The sequence below is a fragment of the Clinocottus analis genome, unplaced genomic scaffold (assembly GCF_023055335.1).
Source record: "Clinocottus analis isolate CAN_PGR_092001 unplaced genomic scaffold, fCliAna1.0.p SCAF_15, whole genome shotgun sequence".
In the NCBI taxonomy this organism is placed as follows: domain Eukaryota; kingdom Metazoa; phylum Chordata; class Actinopteri; order Perciformes; family Cottidae; genus Clinocottus; species Clinocottus analis.
Genome location: NW_027175876.1, coordinates 15,134,580 through 15,147,799, shown reverse-complemented (window position 1 = coordinate 15,147,799; position 13,220 = coordinate 15,134,580). Strand labels below are relative to the sequence as shown.

Below are 13,220 nucleotides of genomic sequence, written 5' to 3'. Positions count from 1 at the left end.
GCCATCGAGTTTATTTTGAATGTTTCAACAGGAAATGCGTAGCTGTTGTCATGACCTTGACAATATGAATCAACTGAGATTACCATCCTAGCTATATACCGTTTATTGATCACTCCAGCAGTTGTGTTCACGGGAAAACGCTAAATGTACAACAGAAGCGTTTCAACAGCGGGTACGTGTGTCTGAAGCTTTCGCTATCATGTCCTCAGATAGTGTCGGGTCAGACCAGTTCGGCATACAGATGTTACCAGCTGGGGAGAAAGACACTCTTAATCTGGTACTCTAACGGTACGGACAGTAATGTGATTTTTTAATCACACTATGTTAATGTAATAGGAGGCTAATAAGGAGCAGTATGAATGACAAACCGACTATCCGCCAACAGAGCTCGGAAAATAACTCTGTCAGCAGTAGTGAATGGGATATGGCAAATGATGTGTTTGTGTCCGGCTATGACGACAATCCGGTCGGGGACAGCGGTGTTGCTGAGGACAGGGACCTGGACCTGGACCGGGACTTGGACAGGGACCTGGACAGAGAACTGGACCGGGACCTAGACCGGGACCTTGACAGGGACCTGGAGCATCGCGGCCTGGACAGACACCTGCCGCTGTTGTCCCAGGATGGCTTGATGCTGGGCCTGGATGGGGAGGAATATTCGGGTTCAACGTATCTGGAAATTGATCCAAACTACACCGAAAGTGACGGGAATGTTACAACCAAGAAGCGCATCCGATCCAATAGCTCCAGGCACCGCGGCGAGGTCGTCACGGATCTGGGGCCAGAAGAGGTCCGCTGGTTTTACAAAGAGGACAAGCGGACGTGGAAGCCATTCGTCGGACACGACTCTTTAAAAATCGAGGTCGTCTGTCGGAGATTCGATGAACAGAACTCTGACAAGGTCAAACGGCCCGTTGATCCCGCCGATACCGAGTGGAATGAGGCAGCCAAGTCCGATGAGATTCAGTCGGAGAGCGGAGCAGCGGACCAGGGAAGCGGTCGGACGGAGTTGACAGTGCCATGCGGCGGAGGGCAGGGGCTCCCGGTGCCAGAGGAGACGAAGGACCCGGAGCACATGAGCGTCTGCGTGGAGGCAGTGTGTGTCCGAGGGGGGCTCTATGAAGTGGATATCAGGGAGAAGGAATGCTACCCCGTTTACTGGAACCGTGAGCACGTTATGATAATGCTTTTACAATTTACTGCTTTATGAGTACTGTTTCACTGCTACTGCTTACGTGTTATTCATTAGAAGTAAGTGTTACTACCACTACTGTGTTCTATTACCAAGGTACTGCAGCCACTAACACTACTACACACTACTCTACCAGCAAGACTATTAGCTCCAGAGCTGCAGCCTCTAATCTTTTGTGCTAAAGTTACACAGTTAGTTGATACATACAGTGCTTGATTAGTTGTCACTCATTATAAAGCTCTGCTAACTCTGCTAAGCTGAAAAAGATGAGTTCTCAGATTTCACTTCCAAAGCACAAATGCAATCAGTTTACGAAAACGTATAACAAGACTTAAATAGTTATTAGTTTTCTTATTTAAAATATTATGATGAATCTTGTCTAAGTAAACTATAATTGTTTTTGCAATATGATTTTTTAATTGCAAATCTAGATTCACTGAATTTCCCTTTCTGCTCCCAATCACTTTACTCCCTCTTAATTTATTTTTCTTTGAAGCGTTTGTCTTTTCTGTTAGGAAAGTTTAAAAAAAGCAAGCACGGCCTATTCAACCTTTCAAATAGTGTTTGAACTGATGTTGCTCAGAACAAGACCGTATTCCTGTGATGAGGGGTCAGTGGTTCATTGATGGAACGTGGCTTCCCCTTGAGGAGGACGAGAGTGACCACATCGAGATGGAACACCTTGCCCATTTCCGGGGGCAACAGATGAGGGACACTTACGAGATGGAGGTGGTGACGACTACAGTGGACAGCAAAGATGGTACAAAATATAAGAGAGTGGAAGAAAATAGACCGAGATGTGTGTGATAGACAAAGATAGAGGCTCTGCAGGTGTTGTGATAGGGTGTGTGTGAAGTGCGGGAAGTCATGTGTGCAGTCTGTATTGCAATTTGAGTAATTGGTCTTTTACACAAATTCCACACACCCTCATGGGGAATTCATTATGCTGGATAAAGTCTGTCTGTTGTCTGCTGTTAATCACAGTGTACCTGTCTTTTAGCCATCCACAGTCTGAAGCTGAGCAGGAGTCATGTGGACTGGCACAGTGTGGACGAGGTGTACCTGTACAGCGATGCCACCACCTCCAAGATCGCACGTACTGTCACTCAGAAACTGGGCTTCTCTAAAGGTATATGGAAAATGTCACAAGACGTACACAAGAGAGGAGATTTGATGGAATATTTTGTTGAGCCATTCACTTCCATAAGTAACTCTCTGAAAAATGTAACCCGGTGACGTGTCTCTAACAACTGGAATGAAACACAGGGTCAAAGGTCTCCAAGACACGTAAACTACGATGCAGGCAAGAAATTACTGTTTGATCAGAAAAACAATCTTTAAGATTTTGATCCATTTTTTAGTTGCCCATAAAATTGTTGAGAGTTAAGCAAATCACTAGCATTGCAGTCATATATCAGAAAGTGTTTGACATCTTTCACACATTATTCCATTTGGTAGTAGTTTACCTTCATTTTCTTTTCATATTTTTTAATCATCACACCTAAACCAGAGTAGCCTCTACAGCGTCCGTGCCCGGACCTCGCCACTTCCCAGGGCCGTGGATTATGTGCATGCTTTGACTTCTCCCCGGCCGGGTAGGGACGCGGCCTCCTGCTCCCGATGCGACTGTCCACCGTAGTGTATTGTGCTTAGTGCCACGTCGCCAGGGTGGGGATTGGCCCACATAAAGGGCGTCAGGGGTCTGCGGCAATGTCGGCAACCCACACGACCCGTCTTGAAACACGGACCATGGAGTCTAACGCATGCGCAATACCCCCGTGGTAAAATGAAGTGAAAGCTAGGGCTGGTGCGTGCGGAGCACCTTCCTGACGATGTCTCCTCTTCTTTTTTTTCGCGTCATGTGGAGCGGCTCCGCGGGTCGGTCCCATCGCCTCTTATGCTTGTGTTGGAGTCGTGTGGCGGAGCGGGTGGTTGATGTATGAACGTGTATTCAGTGTGTCGGTCTGTGACAGTAACTCAAGTTACACTTTTCCCTCTCAGTCCGCCTGTGATGTGGACTATATGGCACTCATTGAAGGCCTAAGTCAGAATTCCCGCCACTGATATATAGTATATAAATCTTTTTTTTTTCTGAACAGGTACCAGAAGAAACGTTTGTATTTTATCAGGGAACAATATGAACACAGTTTTCAGTGTTAGGGACAAGCCACTTTTGTCCATGTTGTGTTTGTTGCTTACCTTAAAGATGTATGTTGAAGACTAGCAAATGATTAACTTTCTACAAAAGCAATAAGTGCTTTTGATTTTTTCCAGTTCAGTTCAGTTTATCTTACTCATTGAGAAAAGTCCAGTCTGTGTTGGCTTGAACAAGTGCACTGCACATGTTCTGAGCATGCCTTCTCAAGTGTGGAAAGTTCTCCTCTTTGAGAGAAGACTAAATATTCAGAAGGGATACTGACTTAAAGTGCTTTCAGACTGCGGAGTCAGGAGCTTTGCGCGATATACGTTCAGTCTGGACTCGGAGACTGCAGCGCCAGGTTCCTGTGAGACTGACCGCCTGTGAGACTGACAGCCTGTGTGAGCGCTTTAGAAGGTAGCGCTTACAGGCGCGGCAGCACCCGCTGCCCGCTGCTCGAGCAGCGTGTGTGCATACACATAAATCACCTTGAAAGCAAAAGCAGTGTCGTTGTATTGAATTTATGGCGCGTATCTTATTTCTTTATTTTTCATTTTTGATTGACCTCACGCGGGGCGAACTGGGAGAGCCGTAAGACGCTGAGTTCTGGAAAAAAAAAAAGTTTAATATAGTTATGAATATGAATATTATATTTACTTTCAGCCAATCAATTCCCAAACATGTCAAACACTGTTCCTCCAAAGTGTGACATTCATTAATAGGCTATACTATGGACTTAGAGATATTTAGCAAAAACCTCATTCATGGTGCGCTCTCAAAACCATTAAACGTAAAATACTTAAAGGGCTGTTCTGTGCACTTTGACCCACATTGAGATCTCAAGAACAGGGTAACAATAAATTATAATTAAATCTTAGCAATTTAAAGGGGAATTCGAAGTGTCCTTGTGTGAGACATTCAACACCAAGTTGTATTCGGGTGCTTTACGCAGTGATTCTTAACCATAGGGCTGTGGCCCACGAGCGGGCTGCGAGCGCCCCCTAGAGGGTCGCAAAAAACTTTCAATTTTGAAAAGACCAGAGATATTAGTTATCCATGTGAGGGTGTGAGGCGCTCAGTTACAATATAGCTTTTCACCACTTGGTGGCGGTAATGCGTCAGTCAGTTGTTTAATACGATCCAATAACAGAAAAGAACGCTAGCCGCCTGGTCTGAAAGTGAAAGTCATGGATAAGTTTGTTAAAAGAAAAAATGATGAGGAAAGTGGTGCTAAACCGCTCTCAAAGTCCACATTTGTACGTAAATACAATCCGGACTATATTAAGTACGGATTTGTAAACGGAGGTAGTGAGGCGGAGCCGAAAGCCCAGTGTGTCGAATGTGGGCTAATGCTCTCCAACTAGACCATGAAGCCGTCAAAATTAAAGCGTCATTTGGAAACGAAACATCAAACGCTTGTGGGAAAGCCGGTGGAATATTTTGAAAGAAAAGAGAATGGGCTACAGATCCAGAAAAGGTCTGTTGTCTCATTAACTAGCAACTCCAAAACTGCATTGAAAGCCAGCTACCACGTAGCCAGACGTGTGGCACAATGTAAGAAGCCGTTCACCATAGTGGAGGAGTTTGGCCTGCCTGCCGCTGTGGATATGTGCTGTGAAATAATCGGAGAGGCCGCTGCAAAGAAGCTATTGACCATCCCGCTCTCCAACGACACGGTGAGCCACCGTATCGCGGACATGACCTCAGACGAAAAGCATCAGCTTCTGGATTGAATCAAAAGCAGCCCATGTTTCTCTTTACAACAAGACAAGTCCACTGACGTAACGAATGCTGCGCTGCTGTTGGTTTTTGTTCGCTATCTTTGGGACACTCGTCTGCATGAAGACATACTGTTTTGTGAAGAGCTACCCACACAAACTACGGCTCAGGAATGTTTTCGCTGCATGGATAACTTCTTTACTGAGAACGGCCTGGACTGGCAGAACTGTGTGCAGTGATGGTGCAGCGTCAATGACTGGCAGGCATAACGGCGTCAAAAAGCAGATAATGGATCGTGCACCAGAAGCAATATGGACCCACTGTTTTCTCCACCGTGAAAGCCTTGCAGCAAAAAAGATGTGCCCAGAGTTCCACAAGGTGATGGATATAAGTGCCAAAGCAATCAACCTTATTAAAAGTAGAGTTGTAAACTCAAGATGCTTTGCAAAGCTGTGTGAGGTAATGGAAGCAGATCGGATGTCAGATAGCTCTCAGGAGGACTTGTCCTCAAGCGATAGTATGAACTGAGGAATGGGGTCTTCTCTTTTCTCAGTGAGAAAAAAATCTCCTCTCGCACATCCCTATGCCGATATGATGTTTATCGCTCAACTTGCCTATCTCTGTGACATCTTCTCACTGCTAAACAAGCTGAACATCTCCCTTCAAGGGAGAAATAGCAATATATTTGTTGTTGCAGACAAAGTTCATGCTTTCAAGAACAAACTTGTATTGTAGACCAAGAGAGCCCAGAAAAAAAGAATGGACATGTTTTCACTTTTATCTGACATTTTGGAAAACTCTCCTCACATGAATATCTTTGACTCCGTCTCTCAGCATCTCACAACTGGCAGGGAAATTCAATGAATACTTTCCTGAGGATCCCAGAGACGGAAACAAGTGGATTTTGGACCCATTTTCTGTGGATCCCACGGAAAATGATGTTGCTTTTCCCACACATCTGGAATCCCAGCTTCTGGAAGTTTCCACCGATACCGCTTTAAAGTTGCAGTGCGGCAAACAGGACCTGGGCTCCTTCTGCATTGCTGTCTCAAAGGAGTACCCATCTGTTGCACAGAGGGCTGTGAAACTCCTTCTAGCATTCACGACCACATACCTGTGTGAATCAGGAGTCTCCATTGTGGCCACGACAAAGACCAAAGCCCTAAACCGACTTAGAGCAAGACTGGAGGAGACTCTGAGAGTGAGCCTTTCCCCCATTCCACCCAGACTGGATCTGCTTGTGTCTCAGAGGCAGGCCCAAGTGTCTCATTAAGAGACCAACATACAAAGGGAGTTGTAGCTTGTTAAAAATGTACTGTTGTGACTGTTGCTGTTCATTTGTCACGATTTGAAGAGCAACTGCTGGTTCTGTGATGCCAAATTATTGACTGCTGAAGGATTAGTCAGATTAATTTAAAGATTATAAGGCTATATTTTCATTTGCACTTTATTTACATTTAATTTAAAACATATTATTTTGAATGTATTTATTTTATTACTACAGATTATTTATTTATCAAATTTTGTTTTTCTCATTTTTTTCCTGCAAAATATAAGTATTTTTGTGTTAATAAGCCTGCCTTGAGCCTTTATTTTTATTATTGTATTAAGTGTATTGTTCCATTCATTGTTAGGTCTTGTTGTATTTGCAGCTTTACATTCAGATGGTAAATAAATGTCCTTGTGATGATCACTGTATCAGGTTTTTGCTTAAGTGGTTTTTGCTTAACCGTAAGTGGCTTTTACTTACTTATTGAATACAAATCCAACCAAGAATGAGATCAGTTTAACTAAGACAGTGTTAATAGTTGAACGGGCCCCGGGCCACTTTTTGCTTGAAAAGTTGGGCCCCGAGGTCAAAAAGGTTAAGAACCCCTGCTTTACAGCATCCCATTGCTCATCTATTTCATCTATCTATGTCACGATAGAATTTAAGTTTCAGAACAAATTTAAAGTTTACTTTAAATAATAATAATAATACTTTAAGTACAGGAAAATGGTTTGACCACTTTAGTTTACTTGTTGTAGTTAATATTTGGCAATGTCACATAATAAAACACTGGCACACTGATGTGAAACCCATAACCTCAGCTAATAATGAACCCTCTCATGTTCTTAGCTTCTAGCAGCGGGACACGTCTCCATCGGGGTTATGTAGAAGAGGCTGCCCCTGAGGACATCCCACCTGAAACCACACACATCGTCTTTGTGGTGCATGGTATTGGCCAGAAGATGGACCAGGGCCGCATCATCAGGAACACCAGCATGTGAGATATCAAGAGGTTACCAGTGGGAGCACAGGTAACTGAGATAAGAATCAGAATCATTTTTGAAGTAATTGTTTTGACTTGTAGGATGAGAGACGCCGCCAGAAAGATGGAGGAGAAGCACTTCTCAGATCGAACAACAGAGCATGTAGAGTTCCTTCCTGTGGAGTGGAGGTCAAAACTGGCTCTGGATGGAGGTATGCTGCACCTGAGCTCACAACATGTGCAAAGTTCCATAAGTTCTTGGTTGAAACTGACCAATGTCTGTGTTATTCATTCTGGAGGAATATTATTTATGACATTTAAAATGAGCTTTCAGTGAAATATTATAATGTTTCTGTCCTGAATTTTTTATTTTATTTATTAAAAGGCAATTATTTAGTATAAAAAAAGAACCGTACAAATAAGAAGAATAAATAAATAGTAAATAGTATCAATAAAATCCTAACAATACCCGTCCCTAGCAAGACCATCAAGAAGGATATGCCGAAACTCAAGGATAGCAGGCCCAGAGCAATGTACTGGGTTTTCGTCCTGAACTGTGAACCACTCAGAAAACAGCTTCTGCCTGTTCTCGTAATACAGGAACTTAACTCAGTGCTATGGCATTCGGAATGGTCTTTCTGACAGCTCCATGACAGGACTGGAAAGCCGCCGCTCCCTTCTCCTGGTAGATACATTGCCGTAGATTGGTCAGGCAAAGGGCTGTAATTCTCAGAAATGGCAGGAAGTACTTGAGGTGCTCAAACTGTATCTCCAGCACATGGATTGTGCTCCATGCAGTCCTTGAGATGCTCTGTTCGGCCACACTGCACCTCATCCTGAGAGGCAGGCATCAACCTGTGACATGCTCTAAGTGAAATAGTACAGAGCACAAGGACACGCTCCTTTACAGATACAATCTTACCCTCCATGGGGAAAGAGTACGAAACTGTTGATTGTAGTAGTCAAGCCTGGAAGAGATAAAGGCATGAATGACTCTTTCTAGGTCTGCAGATGAAAGGAATGACTTGATGAGCAGGACTGTACAACTTTGTTACCTGAGCATAACTAACTGCTACGTTGTGTTGAACATGTTTTGATAAGGCGTGTAGTGGCTAAAGCTCCCTTCTTGTTATCAGTTTATAGTTCTGAATAAATTCATTTGTTTAGCCACTCTTGGACGGAAAAAACGAGTCTACGCATGTATGTGTTTCAACGACGGTAGAAAACAGTGTCTTCGCTCTGTCTTTTTACTGAGTTCTTGTGCCACAGTAAAATAGGTCCAACAGTGTACAACAATACGTGAGCTCAAAATGTCACAACTTATCTATGATTATTCTAAGCAATAAAATACAATTATATATTATTAATAAAATATATAAATCTGAGTCTAAATCACTGTTAAAATTACAATATTGAAAATGGCACTAACAAAGCATCCAGACTAGAAGTTATTGATGCAGCTGGTGCTGGGGCCAGCAAAGGTAATTATAATACATCCACCAGAAAAGTTATTTCCAAAAGTTATTGCCAAATTTCCATTATTTTATTATAAAAGTAATGAGCGAACTCCTCACATCTCTCTGGGGTTGTTTTGACTGGCTAGCTAGGCGAGGAATAGATTACATACATTACATTACATTTATAGTTTTGAAGAGAATTCTGGAATTGTGGCTCCGTTTAAATGTATCAGTTTAGAATAATGTTTGTTCCTTGCTTTTTTAATTGAGTACTAATAGTACATTAGATGTTTTTGAGTTGCAGACAAGATACTCAATTTATCCTTTTGTCCAGTTCCCAGAATTTCAGTCTTTTTCATTGAATCATGGCAGAGAATTGGCTATTGGCTATTGTGGCTGCAATTAACTTGTTTTGTGTAAGCGTAACCTGTTAATGGTGTAACGTAAACATTTCCACAAAATCATTTTTATTAATGACATTTTATTTCCATGTACTTTGTACTTTTGTACTATGTGAAGTTCTCAGCTAGCTCATGAGGAGTGACCATCCTATAATCACACAATAGCCGGTTCGATCCCTGGTCTCCCATAGTTTGCATGTCGAAGTGTTGAGCAAGACACTGAACCCCCAGTGTTTCACAGCAGCACACTGCTCCTAAATAAATAAGGAGGGCAGGGGAGGAGGGGGGGGTAAAGTGCATAGAATTTCCCCACTGTGGGATTAATAAATGATTATACAAAAAATAAAAAAATGAATCTGCATCTCCTCCCTCCTCTCCTACCTGTAATACCTCTGTGCCCCACCAAAGGTGCACGCCTCACAATTTGAGAGCCACTGCTCTACAGCGAGGTCAAACTGTCCACTGACACTAAAAGGTGTGTGTGATTCAGTAAAAACATTTAATTTAGGGATTGTAAGTGTTTTGTGATCAGGAGAGAAAAGTGGAACTTGGTAAATTAGAGGTGTGCTAGTTCAAGATTCTGTGATCAAAAAAAAGTTAACATTGTTTGTAATTCAAAACCCTGGCAGATAAAATAATTATTGGCAAGGTATTTAACATTCGGTAGACAGAATTGAGCTGTTTTAACAACGGGAGGTTACCAGAATTGGTTGAAACTGTGATGAGGTTGTTTCTGTGTGGAATGTTGAAATATTCCCGGTAACAATGTGCAAATTCCACATTGGCAGGGACGCTAAAGCGCTTATAGTGTTATGTGTAGAGTAAGCTTTAGAGACTTGTATCTTTGGCTAACTTTATTATCTCAACTGTAACATAGACACTGTGACTGACTGGGTTCGTACAACTCCAAGTGCGGACTGCAGACTCTGCACGGTGTGCCAATGAAATAGTACGATTACATTACACCGCCCTGACTAGTTTCCCTCTCCATAGGCGTTTCACAGCAAGTGTAAAGCTAAGTGCAGCTCTGATTAGAACGTCCAGTAATTCCACAACCATTAAAAGAAAAGTGAAAAGTTAATCTGCTGGAGTGATTTTCCTGACTGTTTAGTTCTGGTGAAAGAGCTTTGACTGTCAAAGCAGAAAACTGAATTACAATCTTTGCCGGGAGTTATCAAGATGTGTTAGACATATGTTATTAGATTCAATACATACGTATGAATATATGGTAGATCAAAATTAGTATAGAAAAAGTATTTTTCCTCTTAGAGCGTCTGCTTATATTTATTCATATAATTTCCCTGCAGACACGGTGGACTCCATCACCCCTGACAAAGTGAGAGGTCTCAGAGACATGCTGAACAGCAGCGCCATGGACATCATGTACTACACCAGCCCTCTGTACAGAGATGAGGTGAGACTGAGATTATTGTACACTCCAGCTTTTCACCTCCCTTAAGGAACCTTGAGACTTGTTATTTTTCCTGGCATCTGTGTTTCTTCATTTTGTCACAAAGCTGACAGTTTGGAACTGCTAGTTCTATGAGCTCAAATCAACTCCCCTGGAGGCTCTATAACACTAAATGATGATCTACTTACTCAATATGAAAGAATAGATGATTTAATTCTCATTGAGACAATTTAAAATAGCATTAATGGTAATACCTTATACATTTATTTACGTGTGTTGTTTTGTATCTGTGTGTGTATGTAGATTACCAGGGGTTTGACTCTGGAGCTGAATCGTCTGTACTCACTCTTCTGCTCGCGAAATCCAGACTTTGAAAAAAATGGAAAGGTGTCCATTGTATCACACTCTCTGGGCTGCGTCATCACCTTCGATATCATGACGGGTTGGGACCCTGTGCGTTTTCATCATCAAGAAGCACCAGACCCGGAGGAAACAAAGTTGCGCTGGCCGAGTGATGAAGAGCGCCTCCTTCAGGAGCAGCTGAGACTCACACGTCTCAGGTGCACTACTTTAAAAGACTGTGTGGCACATGACCTGTTCATAAAGACCCATTGACAATATCTAGTAGAGACGTGTTAACTAAAGGTATCACTATGGTACATGACCTGTTCGTAAAGACCCATTTTTTAAAAACTAGTAGAGAGGTGAAGGTCAAGGTAAAACTTATTTAAGCAGCGTTGTCGGGATGGGGTTTATGCAGTGGCAGGCTGTGCGTCGCAGACCTATTCTGTGTTCACACAAACGCAATAGGTTACGAAAAAGCCCGTCGTCACCACTGTCCTGCCGTTGCTGAATCAAACTGCTGCCGTTCCCACAAAGTAGCGCTGATAGCGGCTGTCATTCAGACGCTGTTGTGGAACTGCGGATAATATTATGAACCCAGACACGATGGAATTTGATGTGCCAACGTTCATGGAATTTACACAACAAGTATAAAGCAGAACTAGTGGTCATTGGCATCATGGATGGCAGAAACGTGAACGTAACACCAGACGCAGTTCCTGGAGTGGGTGAAATTCACCGAGCTGTATGCGGCTACGGATGGTGTTATGAACCCAAACAGGAGGGCGTTTGATGTTCCTACATTTTTGTAATTTCCACAACAAGTATTAAGCAGAATTAGTGGTTATTGCCATGGTGGATGGCGGAAACGTGAATGTAACACCAGACGCAGTTCCTGGAGTTGGTGAAATTCATCGAGCTGTATGCGGCTACGGATGGTGTTATGAACCCAAACGGGAGGGTGTTTGATGTTCCCACATTTTTGTGACTATGCCGTGAAATGCATAGTCATCCCCCCCGTCCGTCCGTCCCTCTGTCCGTCGACAAAATCTCACAGCAAGGTTTTTTGAAAAGTTGTCAGCTCTGTTAATGTATTAAATACTATTTATCCTCCCAGGTTGAGGGACTTGGAGGATCAGTTCCAGGGTCTGCGTACCTCGATTTGTGCAGTGCCAGCCTTGAAGTTCAAGGTAAGTTGACACTTTACTGTACTGTATCTGTCATCGGTTGTCATCAGTCTCTGCAAGACATTTCATTTTCAGCATGTGTCCTAGATTTGGTTGAGACTACTCACCCTGTTCAGGGCTGCAGGGCGCTAGAGCCGATCCCAGCGGACATTGGGCCAGTCTATCGTAGGGCAACCATTCACACTTACACCTACGGGCAATGTAGAGTCTTAAGCTGCATGTCTTTGGACTGTGGAAAGAAGCTGGAGAACCCACGCTGACACGGAAGAACATGAAACTCCACACAGAAGGACCGCCCAGACTCTCTTGCTGTGTGGTGACGGTGTGCATCACCGTGCCTTCCCAATTACAAATTGCAAATGTTCTGATTAAAATTACAAACCTTCTGGTTCCAACTACAAACGTTATGATTCATATTCCAGACAACTTTGAAGACGGAATTTTCTCAGTTGGAATTTCCAACTTCTGACCTCCAAGCATTCCAGTTGCACAATGCTTTGAGGGCTTGTTTGAATGAAGATAGGGTGTGAGCCTAACGGATATACGTTACCCCAAAAATTTTACTTGAAAGTAAGTTTTAACCCTGCTGGTGTTCTAGATTAAAATCAAGACAGAATATCCTGAGTTCCCAAAATAGCTCTGAAAACCCGGCTTCCATTTCTAACATCCTATCTTTGTGAAGCGGGGTTTTCTGCAGTGACTCCAAAACTAAATTACGGACTAGACTGCACAAAAAAGGTTAGGGATCACTGCATTAGACCATTTTGATGTTGACCTCTGACTTCCAGGCAGCTGGATATTGTTGGTTTAATGTCCAGTCTCTTCATAATAGTAGACTGCACAGATGTAACATAATGAATTCACATTAAACCATACTATCACATCTATGTTAATGTCATCAAATGAACTGAAGGAGACGTAAATGTAACAACATTCAGAATTGTTTTTGATAGTGAAAATACATTTGCATACAGATATTTGTGTATTTCTCTTATATTTATTTTAAAAACAATAAGTATTTTGTGAGGATCAGAGAAAATATTTAGTTGAGAAAATCTTTTATATACAAATGACAAAATACTAATTAATACTAATTTGTGAATCCCTTAGAGTCTGCCTCCA

The 13,220-nt window shown here is 42.6% G+C and overlaps 1 protein-coding gene across 1 annotated transcript in view; it reads left to right on the top strand.

Moving 5' to 3' along the window:
• The first annotated feature begins 105 nt into the window (after nt 1-105).
• Nucleotides 106-13,220, top strand: part of ddhd1b (DDHD domain containing 1b) — a 22,537-nt gene continuing 9,422 nt past the window's right edge. The window contains exons 1-8 of the mRNA XM_068577154.1: nt 106-1,166; nt 1,776-1,952; nt 2,193-2,321; nt 7,168-7,315; nt 7,403-7,512; nt 10,466-10,572; nt 10,873-11,129; nt 12,029-12,101. Coding sequence (XP_068433255.1) covers nt 356-1,166; nt 1,776-1,952; nt 2,193-2,321; nt 7,168-7,315; nt 7,403-7,512; nt 10,466-10,572; nt 10,873-11,129; nt 12,029-12,101 — 1,812 coding nt within the window. The 5' untranslated portion in view covers nt 106-355. The remainder of the gene's footprint in view (nt 1,167-1,775; nt 1,953-2,192; nt 2,322-7,167; nt 7,316-7,402; nt 7,513-10,465; nt 10,573-10,872; nt 11,130-12,028; nt 12,102-13,220) is intronic.